Source organism: Plectropomus leopardus, chromosome 14, assembly GCF_008729295.1.
Source record: "Plectropomus leopardus isolate mb chromosome 14, YSFRI_Pleo_2.0, whole genome shotgun sequence".
Taxonomy (NCBI): Eukaryota; Metazoa; Chordata; class Actinopteri; order Perciformes; family Serranidae; genus Plectropomus; species Plectropomus leopardus.
The window spans coordinates 5,072,672-5,094,888 of record NC_056476.1 but is presented as its reverse complement, the minus strand read 5'-3'; the positions used below and the strand labels follow the sequence as shown (position 1 = coordinate 5,094,888).

Below are 22,217 nucleotides of genomic sequence, written 5' to 3'. Positions count from 1 at the left end.
CTGCAGATTTGTTTGTACTTTCATTCCAAAGCCATGATTGCAGATATAATAGCTTTTTTAGTTGTTAGAAAGCAGAAACATTATACTGTATAATGCACCGCTACCATTAACAAATTGAATCACTGCCAAGGAGGTTGAAAGCCTCCACTTTGTGCTTGAAGTTTTTTCCTCTGGGTTTTATTTCACAGGCAATTTAGTGGATTTTTGTTGAGTTTAAACACATCCTGGGAAACAGGTGAAAGAATCAAAAGCAAAAATCACTCCCAACATGTTTTAATTCCTACAGCTAAGAGAAAAACTTCAATTGGAAGAAATAACATCCTCTTTCAGGCCAAATGAAATGCTTTTTATCCAAAGTGGTTTAAAATGTAACAAATCATGGGCTCTCAAAAAACAACTGTTTAAGCACTTAGGAGGAAATTCTGTTCTTTATTTTGGCTTTAGGGGAGGGATACACAACTTTAAATGGCTGTATTTGTATTTATTTAACAACCGATTGTTTATTAAAGCATGCCCTCCAAACATGTGGGAAGGCATGCTTTCTCTTGAAAAAAGTTGGCCTTTTCTTGTTTCCTTAAAATTTTCTGGGCTATTTGTAAAACAAAAAACAACATTTTTTTTTCTTTGAATGTTTTTAGTGATTTTTAAAGACAACATGCCTTCCAAACTGAAAGGCCTGCAGGTTTGGAAGGCATATTTTCTTTAAAAATCAACAAAAATGACACCAGTTATCACAGCCAGAAACTGTAAAAACAGAAATTATCACTTTTTTTTCCATGACTTTCCCAAAACTTTTCCAGGACTGGATACTGCTATTTGCAAATCTGTTTTTTCATGACTGTACAAAATCTGTTATAATTACCTAATTACTATAACACAGTGTCATAATTAATTTGAAACCTTGATTTCACAAAATCACACATACAGCACCTTCAACAGCCAAGTGTCCCGTTAAGTAATTTATCCTGGCGTCACTGGTGCACAGATCTAAACAATTTGCAAACCTCTCATTTATTCAGTGCCAGACATGTGAAAGACTGCAGACCAGGACATGCAACAGACATCTCATCCAACATCCACAATCAATCAGGGTGAAAGTTTTCTCAGAGCCTTTCCCAAAATCACACCAACATTCAACACATATAGCTGAGATGACAGCTCTGACACTAAGTTAAAACAGACCCTTGTTGGCCGTTGATCCTTACCCAGTCTCTGGAGGTACTGCACTGTTCGCTCGTGGCCTTTCAGCGGAGAGTTGGCTTTGGTGGACTGGTCCAGCAGCACCTGCAGGGCTGTCAGAGGGCAAATAGGGTGAGGCAAAGTGAAGGGAGGCAAGTGAGCAAGAGCAAATATGAGATTGGTGTGAGTGATTGAAAGTAGCACAATGTCATCTACTCTGTGGTGTGCGCTGCATTACATAACTCCTCCATCGACAGAAACTGGACAAAGTGCACAGTGTTAATTGGTGGACGGGAACAGCTGGTTTGAATTGGCAGCGATAAAGAGGAGCAGACTCGATCAGCATGACATCAGAAGCACAAATTGCAGAGGGTCGATTAAAACCAGCCGCGCTCGCAGCAAGAACAGCCCAGAATCTGCTGCCAGAAATGAAATAACATTAAGAAAAGCTCTGATCTATGAGGATGACGAATCCACCGCGTGCAGGAAACCTCCTCGGAGATAAACTGTGTAGCCAGACAGAGCTGATCCTCGCTGCGCCCAGAATACAGCTTTGATACAAACACGTTACTGGTACCTAGTGAATTCAAACATAATGGAACAATTCAGTGTTACAACAGCTCTTGTATTTGAACTGGGAGGTAATGAGGAGGCTGCTGTCAAAGCCTGACACAGATCTGGCATCAAGTGATCCCTCATTTAAATACTAAACCTCAAACTCAACATCCAATTTGAAAGTAAAATGGGGAACAGATGTTTCGTTGTGTGTTATTGTTGTGTGTTCTGTTGTCATGATGAAGCCTGCAACAAATAAGCCACATTTTAACGAATGGCACTGAACTCTGATATCAGTCATTATCCAGTATCCACTTGTCATTTACTACTTTTTATTCAAAGGTGAACAAATTGAGGACAAATTGAGTTGGCGTTTTAAAAGTTTAATAAAATGTGGCTCTGACCGCAGCAATAAAACTCTGTAAAAATAGTCTTTAACAAGTAAAAGTCTTGCTACAAACTTCTACTTACAAGAGCACTTCACACACACAAATGATGATTTATAAATCAATTACCCACCAAGTGTTACCCTGAATTCATGCAGAAAACTTTGATTTTCTCACATGCCTCCATGGTGAATGGAGAATCCAAAAAAGGCAAACAGTCTTGAGTTGAAGTAAACAAGGACCACATTTAACAGCAAAACAATATCAAAACATCTGTTTACAAACTCTTGCAGTATAATAAGCCTTTTTTAGATTCTTTGTTCACCACAAAAGCATAAGAGAAAAACGTTTTCTTCACAAATTCAACGCAACATAGGGTGAATAACGGCCATACAAATAGTGGTTTTGTAAGTGCAGTATCCTTTTAAGTAAAAGTATTAGCAGCAAAATGTACTTAAAGCAGTAAGTGTTATTTATCATTACAATATTATGTAAGTGTTTCCCTAGGTTTACTACTTAGGGGTGGTAACCAATTAAACGCTCATTATGGAGCATTTACACTGTTGAAATTGAAATAATTTTAGCTACTTTCTAAATAGCTGGGTTGTACAACATATATTGATGGGTAATATTTTATAAATTGCTCCTATTTAATATGCAAAATCTGTATTTGAGAAGTAACTGCAGCTGTCATGTTATAAACTTTCCACCACTGACCATTATTTTAAAACTTAATTTTGCATTTTGAAAATATGTAAAGACAAAATACAAAATTGTGTTTGTATCTAGTATTGCATGTAATAAACGTTACGTGACACTAATTTGATGTTCCTGAAGAAAGCCAGTGTTTGTGTTCAGCAAGCCATTGTTCAAGCTTTACTTCTTTATCCAAAAGCACTGACTTGGAAAACAAAAGAATAAACCTGTTTTTATTCCCAGTATTTCAAAGAGTATGTTTGTTAAACATCGAGTTAAAATATTTGGGAGGAATCTTTGCAGCATGTTTCTTCCAGAAAAAAAAGCTCTGATTCAGGCAACATGGCAGTGATCACTATTATGCTTTTCAAGATTGAAAACTGGCAGGCTCATCGACTTCTGTGTTATATATGTTCTTGTTTTTCTCCATCAAATTCATGTCGTGCCCTCTACTTGCTTATGCAGCTAAAAATGTCTGTTACCCATTCATGCAAATAAAGTCTTTTTGAACTTGCACTTGAACTCAGCAGAGCAAAATATCTGCCAGTTTTCCAGGAAAGCCAAAGACAGCTGAAGGTGTATGAATCCCCAGCATTTCAAATGAATTATTACGCCCAAAATCACACATAATCAAACAAAACTCAAGCTGTTTTTGCAGAGAGGCACAGTTCAGTACAAATACACAAATAATGACAAGGCATTAAGCATCATGTTTTTGAGACAGGGCTGGATGGAAAGTAAAACTCACTTTGTGCATAAATTGTCCTCTTTAAGTAAGTTAGATCATTTTTTGTGTGTGTCAAAAAATGCACAAAAAAGGCACCAAATGTTAGTGTGATCTTGAACTGCTGGCAGGAAAAATACATTTTACAGCAACAATAAAAATAATTCAAAAAGACTGACAGTTTTAAGTTTTGTTTTCAACTTGCAGGACCTGCCAAAAAACTATAAGGACTAACATTTTTAGATCTGTTGCAAATTACTGGCTTTTCAAGCACGAGAAGAGTGATGCCTGCACAATGACTCCAAACCACAAATGTATTTATTTGGACAACATTTTGATTCACAGTTGGATCTTTGTCAGGTCAAATGTTTAGAAATGCTTATCATAATCACATGAATATTTTTTGCCAAAAGCAGGAGTTCAGAGACAATAATTCACCAAATGTTAAAAAGTGGCATAAAATGAATACTTGCTAAAAAAAAAAAAATAATTTTTTACCGAAAGCAGGAGCTCAGAGACAATAATTCATCAAATGTTTAAAAATATCCCAAAAAAAACCCAACTGTAAAGTTAATAAATTGTTTGACCTGATGAAGATGTGAATGGAATTGAAACATTGTCACTCAGCCTGCAGGCATTAGTCTTTTCATCAAGAGCTCTGCATCTGCATGTATTGTGCGTAGCTTGAAAGGGTAATTTCAGTATTTTTTATCTGGACCCTATTTTTCCATGTTTTTGTGATTAAGGACAAAAACATTTCTGGTCCAGTATTGAAGGAAGTGCTACAGCCAGCAGCGGTAAACAGGCTGCAATGAAATGTTAAAGGGCATTTGAGAACAATCAACAATCAATTTATGTCCACTAAAAGTGTTTTTTTCCACTGACAGTCCCACATTGTCATTTAATTCAATCTATTTATTTTGTATTTGAGGTTTTTAATCTATTCAAATGTAAATAGACAGTGCTATTACCTTTATTCCTACAAAGTCCAAAGGCACACATTTATAATAACTGAAACAAACATTTAGCAATTATAGCAATGCAACTGGATCATCAGTGTTCAGATTGTTACTTTTAGTGTCTGACAACAAGAATTTGAAAATTTTTATACGAAAAGGATACCTACAGAAACACTCTAGCTATTGTCAAACCAACCAAGCCCCATTTACGGAAATAGTACTTTATCATCATAAACATTTAAAAGTCAAAGAAACAAAACTCACAAATCCATCTTGGTTTGTCTTTCCACTGTTTTTAGAATTAAACCCTTAATTCACCCAGTTAGATGTGAAAATATGCTGGCTCTACTGACGCTAAAAGTATTGTATTTAAATGTAGTCTTTTTTTGGTCTCTGTATATTTTGCGTGTTTCTGATTCTGCCTGTATTACCCCTCTGTGCAAAACAATTTCCTCTTTGAGGACAAATAAACTATCTAGTCTGGTGTGTTTGGTGATAGTAATTTCGGGGCTGTTTGTTTTAAGAAGATTTATAGGTAGGGGTCCTTTCCATAATGCTGTCACACACTTACAACAATCTGAGCCTGTCAGTGTCAAAAACTAGCAATTTCGGTGCACAAATTTCCCAAAAGGTTACATTGCAGCCTGTTTTGCTGCCGCTGGCTGCAGCGCTCTCGCTCTGTACGGGACCCATTTTAAAACGTGCGGTTTCCATTAGTTAACCACAAAAACACAGGATATAAGGTTGAAGAATACCAAATTTATGCCTTAAGCTCCGGTTCCATAATTAAACACAGCCCTTGTCTGCAGGTGAGACTTGAAGATTTGTCAGAATTGATGATTTATTGTATGTAAAATACTGAGATATGATCATCGGGTTTGCAGCACAGATGGCTGACCAGTGAGCAGCGACTTACCTTTCTGGTGGAGGCCCTTCTTTTCATAGAGAATAATGAGCTCGCTGTACTTGTGGGCCTTCTTCAGGACGTACTCGCTCTCCTCGATGTGGCAGTGGTTGTTTTCCAGGCGAAGAAGGGGGGACACCAGGGCTACGTTGGTCTAAACGAGGGAAAGGATGAGAGCAGATTATAAAACATGAACACCACGCATTTCCACGCTTTAATCTAATCCACTCTTAAAAGCGCAGAGCTTCAGGGGCAGGTGACTTCACTGATGAGTTCATCCTCTCTGCTTCACAGTGTGTTTATCATTTGAATAATCCGGTGCAGGTGTTGGCGCTCCAAAGCTCATGTTGTTTTGAGGGATCTCCATCACAGGTTATCCCTCCAGTGATTTGGGTCTGCCCTCGGAGTTTCTCTGATTAAATCAAGCTTATTATAACTCCCAAAGGAAGCACCTGGTGGTTTTGGGGTTTTTTTGCCACTCCTCTATGCTGATTGGCTCGTCTAAACGTAGACGAGCGGCAGACAGACTTTGAAGACTGTTTAGCTCCTCCAACAGAGCCAAACAATTCTGTGGAGAAACTTACTTTGGCTGCTTTTGTCTGTGATCTCATACCTCATTCCAACACATGTTACTTTTGTTTTAGCATAAATAAGGTCTGACACACAGATTGCCTGGTGAATTTAACATTTCCTTCATTGCCCCGGGCATCTACCTCCTTGAGTCAAACACCAGACCCCCATTACTGAAGCTACTACACCTTGATGACACCGCTTTTAGCTGTGACTCCGTTTCTGTTACTTCAAAGTAAATCTGCCAATGAGCTGCTTACACAGAACCCATTTGGCTCTGTGTGAGGCAAAGTGAACTGCTTCATGTTGCTGCCAATTTCTGTGAATGTTTGGAAGCACTTTCTTGTAAGTTTTCCTCTGAGTGGACAGTGAAGACTGCCAAGTTCATTCAAGCCGATCGTGAAACATAAACATTTGGATTGCTGCAGGTTGGTTGTTGATCGAAAAGTATGACGAGTCAAGAGTGGCATTAAAGAAAAAAGGAAAGAAACTTGTAAGAAATAAAGCGTAGTAGTTTCCTCATTGCGATAAAATGGTGCAATGTGTAATTTTATCAACTATTCTGAGCTTCTTGATGTTTTTGATAAAGGCTAATTTGTAAATATTGTGACATTAATTATAAGCCATTAAATATTTGCTGTTTTTTCATGTTTTGTAAATATTGTCAAGTTTTTTTTACGTTATGCTCACTTTAAAAAAAAATGTGTTGATACACTGAAGAAATTAAAAAGTTGATAATTAGTCATGTGACGCATGTATTTATTACAACAATTTCACTCAGCGAACCTGAAGAAGCCACAGAAGACACACATTCACTCAGTAATGTCACAGCAAAGTTTTTCAATGTGCAATAGTGGATTTTGTTTTTCACTAAAAATAGTGTCTTTTGAAAAAAATCAGTCTATTGTGAATATTCTGCAAGACACTTAATTACAAATATAAAGTAATAATTATTGCAGTTTGGGCTGAAATGTCATTAACAGTCAAAAGGAGGATGTTGGGGGTCTTACGTGCAGGTAACATTTCAGCAGGGTGGTATCGATGATCTGAAGCAGTTTTTTGCGGCTCTTAATCGTAGGCGTGCCCTCCATGAGTGGAGACGTTGTAGAAGGGTCAGAGTCATTCAGCTGTTTCACCAGATGGCTTCGTTTCTGTGGGGTGAAATACAAAAAGACGTGGATTGTTAATATTGTATCTCCTCTGATTTACACAAATCATCTCAATCCTCACCATCAACATGCTTCAATTTCTGTTTGTCCGTTACGTCATTACGTTTTGTGTTTATTCTGTCTTAAATAGAAACCGAGCGGCAAATCTCCAGTGCTGAAAAATGAAGCCAATGCTGAAGTGCTAAAAATTTTGAACGGCTGGCTCCAAAAGCGAGTCAATCCCCATAGACACTCATTTTAAAATGACCAGCTTTTTACAGCCTGGTGCAAGAAAATGTTTAGGTCTCTAAATCTAATTATCCAGTTTATGACAACTATACAGGGGGGAATTTTTATATAACTCAACCGTTTACATTTTATTAAGGCTTAAAGTTAAACACAATCATGGGCATGGCTGCTTTGAGAGACAGGCAGTCTGCCAGTAGTGTTCTCGGCTTCTTGTCTTTCCACAGTGCCAGACAAATTGAGGTTAAAGTACTCACAAAAATAATTGCACCAACAAGAGTAAGAGGATATCTAAAAAATTACTCGAGTATGGAGTAACGTATATAGATGCAGTTTATAACATCAAAGTGGTACGTTTAAACAGGCTCTCAATAGGTAATAACAAATGTGACGTGCATGTTAATTGTTTTAAGCGTCATCTCCAGAACCAGACAGATGACAAAATGTGTGCTGTTAAGCACTGTTTACTCTCTTATAACAAAACAACAAGAAAAAAATGTTGTGTCACTAGCAGAGCAGAGCAGAGAGCCGACATTTCTGAAACGCTGTGGTGTGTCTGGTGAAATAACAAACATCGAGTCCCAACGATAAGCTCCAGCAGCCACATTGTGACTGTAACGCAGAGCAGCCGAGCCTGGGGAAGTACGGGGGTTACTGAATCCTCAAGAGAAATGTTTGGACGCAGTCTGCAGTGTTTGTGTGTGGACTTGTGTGCAGGCTTTCTTATCGCCTGTTGTAGGACTGTCGCTGTCCTGCATGTCAAAAATAGCAAGACGTGTGAATGCAACAAAGTAGAAGTACATGTACTTTATTGCAATGTACTTAAGTAAAAGCAAAAAGTATTCTGTAAAACATTATACTTGCAAATTCCTTTACTCAATTACATGTAACAGAGTAAATGTAACATGTTACTACTCACTACTGTTCATGGATTTATACATATCACACACACACACACACACACACACACACACACACACACACACACACACACACACACACACACACACACACACACACACACACACACACACACACACACACACACCTGGGTGAGGTAATCGATGAGCGCCAGATGAGCCTTCTCCAGCTCTGCCCCGGACAGAGTAGGCAGAGGGTTGGGATAATGCAGCTGCTTGCGGTAGTCTGAAGGGAGCAGGTCTGGGTACAGTCCAATCACATGGGTGGGATCTGCAGAGGACAGGAGGAGAAATTTGTCGCATTTTATTCTATATGTGATACTTGAGTCTGTTTAGCAGCTTTTAATTAAAACAGAAAAGTGATTTAAAGACATAATAAAAGCACAAAACATCACCACAACATATACAGTTAAGTAAAAAAAAAAAAAAAAAAAAAAAAGCTGACAAGACCTGAAATCAAGGGCTCATTAGAGCCAGGAAGTCTGTCATCACTGCAGAATAAATTCTCACACACAAAGGATGTGACCTCATCAGATGTGAATAAAACCATTTCCTTTAATATAAACAAAAAACAACAGATGTCTCATGGAGTCAATAAAAGGGAGAGAAAAAAGGAAATAGGAAGAATGAATAAATAAATTATGACCAGATTCACGGTAATTTAGCTCTAAAACATAAACATAAGATAATGAGAATAAAATGGGTCCTCACACGGCTTTTGATGCTCGTGCCCTAATAATGATAATAATAATGAGAATGATAATAATAAAGAGAATAATAATAATAATAATAATAATAATAGTAATAATAATAGTAATAATTCCTACAGTTTTAATAGAAAAATAAATAAAAAATCTGATTTAGATGTGAATTAGGACCACATATAAAAGTGACCCAAAAACAAATTTAAAAGATCAGATTTTGTGATTTTTGCTCCTCATAATAAATAAATAAATGAATAAATAAATAAATAAAATCAGATTTGGACCAATTAAGTCTGCAGTCTACACATAAACTTGGGCCGCAGTCTAAAGGCTAATTTATGCTCTATGTTAGACACACATAATAAAATATTTTAGGTAATTTTAATACCAATTAGGCCCTTATTTTTAGATCAGTTAACTCAATGCCTTTAAAGAATTTTTAAGGATTGTGGAAACCCTGTACATTATGTAGAAGGTTAACCACAGATGATTACTACAACATTTTCATTACACATTACAAGATTCCATGACTTTTCAAGAAACTTTCAGTCATTTTTATTAATTCGATCACTTTTCCACGTTTTTCATGACCGTGGGAACCCTGTATATATTTGGCCGAAAGAGACTGGGGCCTGGGTGAGAGAGAAGACCCACCTGTGCCGAGTTTGGCGAACACCTGCATGGAGTCGTCAAATCTCTTCTGACAGAACAGATTGAAGGCATAGAGATTCTGGATGTGGTGTATCTGCTGCTTCTTATCACCATCTGAATCATCCTTCATCTTCTGGCAGAAAAAAAGACGAGAAAAGAAAAAAAAGCTTGAAAGCTTGACAAGCTGACAATAACAAAAAAATAAAGCCGTGAGCATTTTACTGTTTCAGTGTATTGCCCCTAATCAAAATAAGTGATTTTGTGCTCCATTCCCTGAACTAAAGCAGCACTTTAGAGAGTTTTAAGGAATGAATAAGTGAGTGGTCCTGCTGCTCACCGCCAGCTGAAGTGCCAGCTCAAACTGCTTGTCCTGAAGAAGCTGCCGGATCTGGCTGGCTATTGACACAGGCACCAGGCGCCACACAAAGTGGTTGCTGGCAACATACACAATATTTTGCCTGGGAACGATAAGAGGAGAAAACAAGATTAGAGACAATAGGCTGGAACAAAAGTGTTTTCTTTGTGAGGAGGAAATGACATTATCAGTATCGCTATCTTGAGAAATAGGAACCGGGACCTGAGCAGTAAATCATCCATGATGTTCTTTTAAGGATGTTATTCACAGGAAACAGAGTGCCAGACATCACTAAAGCCACCAGTTATCATTTACTTATTTATTTATTATTAAATCTGTAACTTTAAGCCTGGAGATTTACAACAGCCGTTGCAGGCTTGTTTTTACCTCAAAAATACTGCATACTGCACCATGTTGCTGCCACCATGACATAAAAAATATTTGCTTATTTCCTCCTTTTGACGTGAAATATTTCTAATTAACAAGATCTCTTTTCACATTATAACAGATATTCTAACATATATTTTTATACATCATCATCATAACATATTTTCTTGTTATTATTACATGCCAAAATTTTGTTTTTACAAGAACCGTTTCTCGCTATAAACAGTGTATTATTTTATCTCAATATCAGAGTCAAAGTCAAATAAGGATTTGCCAAGAGGGTTTTCACTCACAATAAATTGATTTTTGATGCAAACAATGAACACAAAATAAATAAATTAAGAGGAATAATAATAATAATCATAATCATAATTCTGCAAAGTACTGCAATACTCAAGAACTTAAATATACAATAGACAAAGTTTCTATAGAAATATTGTAGAGATACTTTAAACAGTACCATAAAATAACAAATATGTACAATGTAGCTGTTTTAGAATAAGAAAACTAGCTTTGTGCAGAGATGTGCGATAACGATTTGTAGAGAATGTGCAAAAGTTCGAAGTAGAGCAAATATGCAATGTGAAAAGATAATAGTCCAATGTGTGCATTAACGTGATGCATATAGATGGTGTCCTAATGGTGTCAAAAAACTTAAAAAATGTTACTAAAGCAAGAAATATTTGTCATTATAAGTTGTTATGACAGAGGTATAAATTGGCATGTTGTAAGAACAAGCCATTTTAATATGGCAACCCCCAGTTCATCATATGCAAACTCTTTTGGAGGTGTAACAATGCAGCCGACATAATATAAAAGGTCAGATGTACGGATTAAAGTAAACAGCTAATGTTCACAAAATCTGTTTATGCTATAGCTTGGACAGAATTACGTATTCTAACTGCAATTTGCAAGTGTGCATAAGTCCTTTGCAAGAATACGTTGTCAGAAAATCTCAGAGAGTTTGCAGTTTACTAAACAAAACTTCACAGAAGACTGTCTCACCCTGCCGAGGTGATGAAGCGAGGTCTCTGCAGCTCCACGCTCTGCACCAGTAACCTCGGCTCAAACGTCCGGATCTCCACGTACCGAGGGAGAACAGCTATGATGTATGGAGGCTGGTGCTCTGAGAACAATTCAGGAGAGGTAAGAGTGTAAAACTTTGTGTCAACCAAAACCGAACTGCCCTGAGTATAAAACATCACAAATCTTCTGAAAGTCATCAAATATCTGTGGATGTACTGTACATACAGGAGTTGTACAGAAGTCTTTAAGGGGGAAAACAGATATATATTCGTATATTCTTAGAGATAAAATAAAAAAATAAATATTTGCATTATTATGGCGATAGAGAAAATCAAATATTGCAATATTTTTTTTACCAAATAACTCAATAAAATGTTGCAAAAATGTTGTGGTAATATTGTGGAATTGGCTATTGATGCTTTCACTAAATATTTATACAATTGCATTACTGTTAAATAACCATCACTTTTGTGGATTTAACAGCTAAGTGGGTAAAGACAAATTATAGGATAGTTCGAATATTGTGGTTCGGAAAGTTCAGAAAATTACATAACTTAACTGTAATGGAGCCTTTAAAACCAGGAAAAGACAACATTTACAGTAATAGTTTATCAAAATCTAAGTTGATATCTAGTTTCATATCACAATATTGATCTAATATTGATGTAATATTGATATCTGGCCCCGCCCCCTAAATTATTTTTGTTATTACAGTTTTCCCTTTATTCAACGTTTGACAGAGAAGAGGCAGAGAGGAGAGAGAGAGCTACGACATGTAAAGGTCCTTAGCTGAAAACGAAACAGGGATGTTGTGGTTTTGTGGCCTGGGCTGTCACCATTTGGCAACAGGGGCACTTCTACATCTATTTTGGTACTGAAAGCACATATTTAGCTCCAATTTTTTATTACTTATACTTTATCTAGCCTAATTCACCACCCATGTTCTCACTTAAAGGTGGAGTTTGCAATTCCTGAGAAATACTGTTGATATTTTAACTCAATAACCAAACAAATTCACTTCTCCTGTCGTAACTACTTCATGGCCTTTCCCTTTTCCTGTGCATGAACACAGCACAAAAGTGTTTTGCTGTGTTCACACTGGATGCAGAAGTGCCCCAATATGTTAGGTGTCACACAGTCGCCCATCAGCAGTCGCCTGGCCTTTTACACCACAAGCGCGTTTCTCTGCACCAGTCAGCAAGCCTTTCTCTTTCTCTGCTCCTTTCTAATTAAACAGAGATCTCTTGTCCCTATCCCACTGTCCTGACTTGCTTGTGTGTCTCTAGCTGTGTGTCTGTTGGTCTCTGTGTGTCTGTTTGTCTCTCTCCCTTTATGTTTAGACACAACTGAAAAGCAATGTGAAAACGCTGGTTGCATATTTTATCATTGTTTTTAGAATTACATCATGTACGTCATACCTAATATATCCTTTATATTGTTCATGGGAGTTTTTATTATGTTTTTCTGCCTGATGTGCTCTCTGCTCACAAAAAAACATACAAACAAACAGACAAAAAAAAAGACCTTTTCTGAAGTCGATGTGACGTCTTCAAATTGCACGTTCTGTCAAACAAGCAGTGCTTCATTTACAATGATGAAAAAAGTGAATCCACACTCTGGAGAAGCTGATGACTTGACGGCATATTTGCTTGAAAAATGTGGATAAATGGCTACTTTTCTGTCGATCCATAATGCAATGAATTGTTTCAGCTGTAACAATGATTGCATGTTTGATGTCTTTCCAACCTAAACTCTGTCTTGAGAAAAGGTGCGTCAGTTGTGATTATGGAGTCCTTGAGGCTAATGGGGCAGGAAATCCAGCTGGAGAAAGCCATCTAGACGGGCGCGAGGTTGGACTCTGGATATGGGACAGACTGCGCCCACAGGGCAGAGCCCAGGGCCTCTACTCCAGCCACAAACAGTTAGGTCAGTCCGTTAGATGCATTCAGTGACCAGCACTCATCCTCTGAAGATGCACGCCAAAGCCACAATGTTGACTATATCAAAACAAGGAAATTGGAAACTGTATGAAACCACTGCTTGGAGGCTTCATTTCCGCTTCATACTGTCTCTGACTGAATTCCAATGAGCTCAGAGAGAAGGACCTTTAAAACAATGTGAGAGCTCATCTGCATCACTTCTGTCACAAAGCTCATTAGTAACCCAGATCTGCCGTGTCTTAGTCACGGGGTAAAAAAATCTAAAATTATGTTTCCTCTTTCGACATGTGGAAAACAGCAGCACGACTCAGACAGAGTGGAAAGAAACAGTCTGCACAGGGGGAAGGAAAGCTTGAAGAAGAGGAAAGAAAAGGCAGACAGCGGCTGGATGACGATGGCAGTATTTAGGCCAAATGCTTCATCAGGTGTGGAGCAGGTTTGATCATATAGCACTGACTGGATATAAAACAATCGTCGTGACAAGATGAGAACACACTGTGCTGTTACAGACGGAGTCAACCTACATACCAGCCTGTGAAACCAAACAGCAACATACCTGACACTTAATACAGACGCAGCTCACGATCAACAGAAAGGAACTGAAACTTCTATCAAATGATGAAAAATTCACCAAAGAGGAAGATTGATCTTGTGCTCACAGTCATGCTGAGAGAGCTCCAATTGTGATGTTTCAGACACTGTGTTTTCTAATTTGTGGCACATTTTGCACCATCCACTGAAACTATGACAGCCAAAGTCTTTACAGCAGTATGTCTTCCATCCTGATGTGCCAAAATGCCTCAAACCTGTTTCCTTGTTTAATGTTGAGTTGAGTTTTTGAGTTTCTGTCTTTTGCCAGCTCAGCTGCGTATTAACATGGGCATTTAGCAAACAGCAAGCCCTATCTTACACCCCGCAACAACGTGGCGTACAGAACAGCACAACTGTTTTTGCAGTTGTCATTTTCAAGATCAGCGCCTATGTTGTATAAGTAGCAAATGTACTTGTGCCCACCTGTGCGCCCAGGAGTATGTAGGTCTTAAAATTACATGTGATCAGCCCCATTGTTGGCATATTCCTATTTAAAGGAAGCAAAAAGCAATTTTTCCATTGACCAACAAAAAATAGACTAGACCTAGGAGATATTAGCTGGAAAACAAATTGGAGCCATGGCATGAAGTCTCACCTAGTCCACATTCAAAGTGGATAACAAAATCACTAAAAAAAACCCAAAGAGGATTACACATTTTTCTAAGGTTTAGCCCAGGTGCTTTTCAAAAAAGAGGGTTAAACAATGTACTAAATGTGAGTCTGTGAGTGTTAAAACAAATCAGCACAGACAGAAATGTCTATTTAGGAGCTTCCTGTACATACAAAAATGGGGGATAGACTGATTTTCCCTGAAAACAACAGAGGAGACATTTGTTTATAATTTCCACATATTTTAAACACTTAATGATGCCAGGAATTAGTTCAAAATTACTGAATTACAAAATTACAAAATGAGGTGTATCACTGACCACAAGACCCATAAGCCACTGGGCCAATCACTTGTTTTTGATTGGCTCTGTAACCTGAGAAGCTTGTGAGTGAACAAAGGTTCTCATTGGCTATTACAGGCTCTCGAGAAGCTCCTATATGCTCAAGCAAGGTGTCATCAAAAGGTCAGAGTTCAAACACTATTCTGTTACCTAGGAGATGGCATATTATGACGATTTGAATCATTGTAACAGTAGTTCATGGACATCTATGGATGTCCTCTAGAAAAGAAGGAAAGCATAACCTGAGAAAAACTGGCTGTTTAAAAGTTGTGTCAAAGTTTTACTGTTTAGAACGAGTGATAAAAAAGCACAAAACAAAATAAATCAAAATTAAGATGATGCTGTTTTTCCCTGAGTGAAATCGAATGGCAGGGGTGACACTTTTTGGCAAAACATCTTTTGTTGTATCTCCACATGGAGAGCTGAGGGAGGATTTTTGGCTCTTGTTACTCAGCGTGTGTGTGTCCTTTTGACTTTGCTGTCAGTTCCTATTGGTATCGAATAGCAGTTAACTCCAGCAAAGACATCCAAAGTCATAAAAGAATAGAAAAAAGAACAGAAACAGCGACTCACACTGGGTATATACTTGTTTTCCATATAAGCAGATATAAAACACCTAACTGAGTGTAGAACAACAGAAATATTGAATATGAAAATGTCTTCACAGTATTAGATGTTTCTTACCCATTGCTATAGGGATGTCTGTCCAGTTCAGGGCACACTTCTGGGTGCAAACGCCCTCTTCGTTTAGCACTACAGTTAGATCATCCTGGCCAACAGCCACCTTCCCATCAGCCAGCGGGGCAACCAGAGGCTCCAGCTGTTTCCCAGTGGGGAAGAGCTCCTTGATGGAGCCACGGCCATCCATCTGATTGACAGGAGAGATGATTCAAGTGAGTCACAAGAACCTATTAATAACATCTCACAAACTTTGCACACAAGGTCATTTATGAAGTGCTTCAGACAAACAACAAAACAACATTAAAAAGAAGCTGATTAGACTAGCAATAACACTAGCAAACATTTGTTGATAATAAAAATAACAGGAGAAAGTTAGAAGCCCAAAATAAGCACACAAAACCCAAGGAGAACAAAACAGACAGGAACTAATTATACAACAGCCTGCTTCCAAATTTTTCAGAAGTGGTATGAAAAGACGATTTTAATAGAACACTTCACTCGCAACATGATCGTTGGTGCATTAATTAATCACTGCATGTTACCTTGAGGTTGGTAAGAAAACTTTGTTTTTCTTGCATGTTTCTACAGTGAACTATAATCCTAAAAAGTTGAACATTATTCTTCTGGATTGACGTAATTAGGGTTAATTAACTCATTTATCCAGTCGTACGTTCAGTATACACTTATACACCTTGTATATGTAAATGTACTTGGCAATAAAACCTCATACTGATTCTTTATGTCCCCCCAACATTTCATGCCATATTTCTCATTATATTTTTCATCGTGTTTTTAAAAGAAATCAAGCCTTTTTTCTCAGGTTTAAGAAGTTAAAATGTTTGCGAAAGGCTTCTAAATACAACGTAAGAAAACTGAAGTCAACCCAGTTGTGAAAGGGTTATAAAGCTCACCATGAAATAACACACTATATCGCTCTTGTTAGTATAAGGAGGGACTCTCAGGGATGAATTTTTCATATTTGAAGGATTATGGGTGGAGTTAAGTTGTGGGTAACTAAAGATAAGTAAAGCTGAGTGTAAAAAGCTTAGTGTTATCCTTTCCTGTGGCACATACCCGAATGAGGTAATAGTCCCGTTTGAAACCAACACATATGGAGTTTTCACACCAAGCCATGGACTTTGGAATATCTGGTGCACCAAAATCCCCCTGACAGACAAAAAGAAAACATTAAGATGATTAAAGGTGTTACAGGGGAAAAAAACACTCTAAACCTGGATCATACTGCAGTGAGTCACATCACAAATGTACTTTACTTTACCTGCAGCTCGTGAAACTCTCTGTCCTTCCAGTAATAGAGCTGGAGTTTCTTCTTCACTGCCACACACATTCTCAACCTTTCCTCTCCTGAGCTGGTTTGCTGAGGACAAAAATATACAATTCATAGCTTGAAATCAGGGAAAATATGAGCAGAACAAGGAAATTTGGAAACAAAAGTCATTGTTATGACTGTCTTACACTGTGCCATAAGATTGTAGGGGAATCGTGCTTTAGTGTTAAACACTTTTAAAACACACTGTTGTACAGACTTAAGTCTAAATGTGTCTTTCTGAATGCAGTGTAAAGGAAAGGCAACAAACTTGTCATGCACTGCATATCTGCATGTTATGGGATTTTAACCACTCTTGTGTTTATTTAGAGTCACAATATGAGTCCCACAGTCACTTATGTAAATATTGGACCCATTTGTGACAACCCTTCCGACACTCGTAAGGCATTTTTTCAGACAGACAAATCAGGAGAAAACTGACTATGTCCGAGACATGTCTCTGTTTTTGCAACACACGCTGCATTCGCGTGATGTTGCAAGGTCGTAGTTTCTGAGTTGTTGTTCTGACTTTGTTGTGTTCATGAACTTTGAGGTTGTAAAGTGGGAACAACATGGAAGCTACAAGGAAGATGGGCTGCATTTCAATGCTAGGAGTGTTTAAACAGGAGGTTGTCAGCTGTTTCCAGTTTATTTGTATTATTACGTATTGTCACTGGTCTCTGTGCTTTTTACTTTAACTTTTGTATCTTGTTTATCACAGCCTGTCCTTTGATTGTCTAATCTTTTTCTGTTGTCTGTGTTGCAGTTTTTATTGTGAAGCTCTTTGAGCTGCATCTCTTGTATGAAAAGTCCTCTATCATTTAAGTTTATTATTATTATTATTATTATCATTATTATTATTATCATCAGTTGCTAATTCAATACTGTATTTGTACAAATACAGACCAAACAATTAATCAATTAATCGAGAAAATTAAACAGATTTACTGACAATGAAAATAATTGTTAGTTGCAGCCCTAGTCTGAATAAACCAACTCTCCCAAAGCTTCCTGGCCATAAATCAGCTTCTTATTAAGACACTGGCTTATCCTCTTCTTCTCTTTAACAGTCTTACAGTCTCACTTATAACTATGTGATTCTACAATTGCATACTGCACACGTCAAAAAGGCTCTCACTATAATGAGAATCAATATATATGAATGACTATGATTGCAGTGGTGCACAGTATCAACAGCTGTGACTGTAACTGACCTGCAGGTCACAGGCGAAGAGCGTGGCCCCTTTGGCTTTGGACACCACAGTGATCTGCTGGAAGGTCAGGAGGTCATGGACGTGGATGTTGTTCTCTGCAGGAGAAAAAGAGATTACTCTGTATCTGACGAGATAATGAAGACGAATGCTTCACGTTGACACAAAAATGTTGTAGTTTCAAGGCTGAAATAGTTCAACAATAAAAAAGGTGAAGACTAACCAGCATGATAAATTAGAAAAATGTAAACATTTATTAGGGATAGAAACTTACCAAGAAGGCTGACAAGTATTTTGTACTGTGAGACAACGTAAAGCTGTAGAAAGAGCAAGAAACCAGAATTAAAGGAGGTTTAAACAAAATCTTGTTCATTCTGATTTTAATTTTTTAAATTCTACAAAAGATTTATCTTTTTTTTACTGTGTGACCATTTGCTGCTTTTAAAACACACTGTATTTGTAATAATCCACAATTAAAACAAAAATTAATTAATTAAGTTAGAACGTAAACCCATACGTTTGTGTCCACAACATTTCCCTTTACAACTGGTTCAGCCGGAAGGAACGTGCAGCTTGATCTTAAAAAAACTGTTACAGGCAATTATAATGCTGAGAGCTGGGTTTTAAATTTCTATTTTTTTTTTCTAAATTGCATCGTGACATAATCTTACAAGCAAGAACTGTGGTACATTGAAGAATCATTTTTTTACCCATTCCTATTTTTCCTGAAGTTCTTGTCACTGTTCATAAGCATGAGAAGTCCTCATTGCACATTTAATTTGAAGGCTGATCTGAGCCATCTCAGTCTCATCAATAATGTTTGTGATTGACAAACTCATGCCAAAAAAGGGAGTTGGCCATTGGCAACCGAGAGCCAAATTTAGAGAGGTGAGTCTCATGTTTGCTATCAGACTTTCCTATCATGAAAGATATACTATGCAGGATTTCCCTTAAAAACTATGCACAGACTCATACAGAAGTTATCCTCTATATTATCACTTGTGAGCCACTCTCAGCGTTTGGTGATGTATTTTTCTGCTGAGACTCTGTATGTGTTTTCTTATTTTCGGAGCTTGGGGTGAAGCTTTATATAAGGTTGCAACCAGGTGCAAAATTATAAGCAGCAGGCATCCAGGAGACAAAAAGCTGCAAAAACACAACTGTAAAGAGGCGAAATGCCAAACGAGACTGAATCTGGGGTTGACTTTTACTTTCACTTTCTCTAGTGAGTGTGTTTACAAACTGTAACTGACAATTCATTACACATGCAATAAAACCTTTGAAACCTGAGCAAATTGGTTTGCTTTTTTTTCTAAATGGCTAAAACAATACAGTGCAACTTGCCAAAACTGGCCAAAAAATTGCACGAAATTAGTAAAGTATGACAAGAAAATTACCTGAAAATTTGTTTAAAAAGGAGGAAAAAAATTACAGAAAACCATATATTAATTACTATAATTTTATATCACAAAACTATATTACAAGGGGAATAATGAATGAATACTTTCTTTTTTAAAACTTTTGAACACTTTCTTTTGGTCTGTCTTTTTACTTTTTTTCAGATAATTTTCTTGTAACTTTTGCAAATTTCCTTCTAATTTTTGGGTCATATCTTGTTAAGTTGCTCATTTCCTTCTCACCATGTTTTTGAGAGAAATCAAATCAGTTTTTCAGGTTTTTTATATGTTATGTTTATGGCCTAGGGAAAGGCCTGCTTCTTCCTCACATAATTTTTGGATTTATGCAGAGCTTAGCCTGTGGTCAACCTTAACCTCATCCTGCAGTCTTATCTACCTGCTGAATCTTCTTTGAGAAGTTCTTATTGGATTTTTCCAGAGTCACCTCGAACCGGTTGGTGCCTAAAGAGAAAAGAGACATCAAAATGTTTTATATTAAAGCAGACAATAGTAAGTTGAAATGGTCTGCAAATACACAAGGAACCAACACACACACCCTGAAATTAGTGGTGGAGGAAGTACCTGAAAACCACACTTGAGTGAAAGTACACATTTCTTGCCAGAAAATGGCTTTGGTAGAAGTTGAAATTGCATAGTTGAAAATTATTTGAGTAAAAGGCTTAATATGTTTTATATTTACTGGACTTATATTTTATGAAGATTATTTTTTGGGCTTTATTGGCCAGACAGTCTCTGAGTGAACAGGTGGGGGTGGGGTGGGGGTGAGGTGATAATCGAATATTATTTGAGTAAAAATCTCACAATATTTTATATACACTGTACCGAGGTACCTAAACGAATTTGATTTATATTTTATATCAAGATTATTTAATATATGGGGCACCTGCTCTACCAAGTGAGCTACTAGGCATCCACAAAATTTTATTTTAAGTTATTGTAATAAATATATACTTAAATAGTGAATGTAAAACTACAAGTAAATGCAGTTTTACATAATTGTTTTTAGAGAATTTTGACTTTTTTGGGGTGTTTTCTAATAGTTTTTAGGAATGTTTGGAAATTTTGAATAATTTTGAGTTTGGAGATTGGGTTTTTTGGGGGGCTGTTTTCTAGTAGTTTTGGGGATTTTTGGTTTCTGGGATTTTTTTTCATAACTTTGAGTGTTTGGGGTGTTTTGTCTGTTTTGATTTTTCTGCATTTGGTGCTTTTACTTTTAATACTTTAAGTACTTATTCTTGAATATACTTACTTACTTTAATTAAGTAAAACTTTCAATGCATGACTTTAATAGTATGTTTACAGTGTGGAATTAGTACTTTTAGTCAAGAGAAGGATCTCAATACTTCTTCCACCACTGGACGGGATCTTCTTACCTGCATCCTTCTTTATCCTGTACAGAAGAAGATGTCCTGGCTTCGTCCCCACTAGCAGCCAGTCCTCTGCGGGAGGAAAAACTCAAGAGTCACAGTCCATCACTTCTCCAAAATAGGCACATTTCAATGTCAAATAACAAATGGGATAAATTAAGTGTCAACAACTAACCCCAGGCCGCCAAGCAGTCAATCTGAAGAGGAAGCTTCTCCAAAATAGGCACTGGTTCATACGCGTCGTGCATCTTGAAGCAGGATTTTTGGTTGATTTGCAGCCCGCTCTGAAGGATCGATCCCGCACGGAGGTGACGCCTGCCGGGACAACAGCTGACCGACCGACCGCTGATTAGTCTGTCAGGGTGGTCCGCCTTTACGGGTCGCCATTAACCGAAGCGGTAGCTCAATACTCGGACAGAAAAATGAGGAAACGTGTTTTGAAAGTCTGTTAACGCTATGCAGTTTGACTTGTTAGCCAGCTATCTCTCCGACCAAAACAACAGCTGATCGTTAGCCTGCTAGCTTACGAGTTAGCAACCAACGGCTACTGCCCCTAAACATTGTCCCGTCTCACTCCATATCAACCGAAACCTGAACAAAAGCAGCAACTGGCTCTAAATATAACAACAAACTCAACCGCTAACTAACTTAAAGCAGTTAGGAGGCGCTATATTAGCCGCAGCAGTTAGTTTTCGTTAGCTTCTTGGGACTTCCTCAGTTGTGTGTTGACGACGGCTGCGCGAGAGCTCGGGGTTTGACAGGCACGTGACAGAAGTCAGCGCACTCACGAGGAACGTATTAAAGGGGCAGTGACTTCGTTTTATTTATCTTTTTTTCTATAAAACTTTGTAATTCTTGCAATCTAGCAATGAGCTAAATAGCGCAATTCTTGCGGGAAAAAATATTTTTAAAAAAATAAAATATTGTAATTTTTTATTTCATTTTTTAGAATTTTGTTTAAAAAAAATCCAAAATAAAACTACCTTGTACTTTGTAAATTGTTTCATTGTTTTTGACTTTATAAAAAGTACAGTTTATTTAAGAAAAGTAAGGGTTATTTTGGGGAAAATAATTGGAAAATAAGTATGAGGACTATTGTACACTCTTTTATTCATCTAAAAGCATTGCTTTTTAACATGAATATACTCAAAAAAGTTTTTTTTCTGTTTTTAATTTTCATTTTTTTGTTTGTTTTAAGTATTTTAAGTACCTCTTTAATTGTAATTTAACTTGACAGTTAAATATGTTATTTAATCTATTTATTTGCCTTTATGAGTAGGGAAGGTATTGTGGGAGGGGGGAGAGGGAAGGGGAGAAAGGGA

General features: G+C 37.3%; 1 protein-coding gene across 2 annotated transcripts in view; it reads right to left on the bottom strand.

Moving 5' to 3' along the window:
• The window catches only part of vps39 (VPS39 subunit of HOPS complex), a 38,296-nt gene extending 16,666 nt beyond the window's left edge, over window positions 1-21,630 (bottom strand). Inside the window, exons 1-15 of one of the 2 annotated variants that reach the window (XM_042500768.1) lie at window positions 21,071-21,630; window positions 20,902-20,967; window positions 19,905-19,969; window positions 18,385-18,427; window positions 18,114-18,208; window positions 16,852-16,950; window positions 16,647-16,739; window positions 15,576-15,759; window positions 11,390-11,510; window positions 9,980-10,100; window positions 9,646-9,775; window positions 8,416-8,558; window positions 6,984-7,124; window positions 5,416-5,557; window positions 1,206-1,292 (exon numbers count right to left, since the gene is read on the bottom strand). In XM_042500768.1, coding sequence (XP_042356702.1) covers window positions 1,206-1,292; window positions 5,416-5,557; window positions 6,984-7,124; window positions 8,416-8,558; window positions 9,646-9,775; window positions 9,980-10,100; window positions 11,390-11,510; window positions 15,576-15,759; window positions 16,647-16,739; window positions 16,852-16,950; window positions 18,114-18,208; window positions 18,385-18,427; window positions 19,905-19,969; window positions 20,902-20,967; window positions 21,071-21,143 — 1,603 coding nt within the window. In that variant the 5' untranslated portion in view covers window positions 21,144-21,630. The remainder of the gene's footprint in view (window positions 1-1,205; window positions 1,293-5,415; window positions 5,558-6,983; window positions 7,125-8,415; window positions 8,559-9,645; window positions 9,776-9,979; window positions 10,101-11,389; window positions 11,511-15,575; window positions 15,760-16,646; window positions 16,740-16,851; window positions 16,951-18,113; window positions 18,209-18,384; window positions 18,428-19,904; window positions 19,970-20,901; window positions 20,968-21,070) is intronic. The other variant, XM_042500769.1, reaches the window with a different exon arrangement.
• Between the last annotated feature and the right edge of the window lie 587 nt (window positions 21,631-22,217).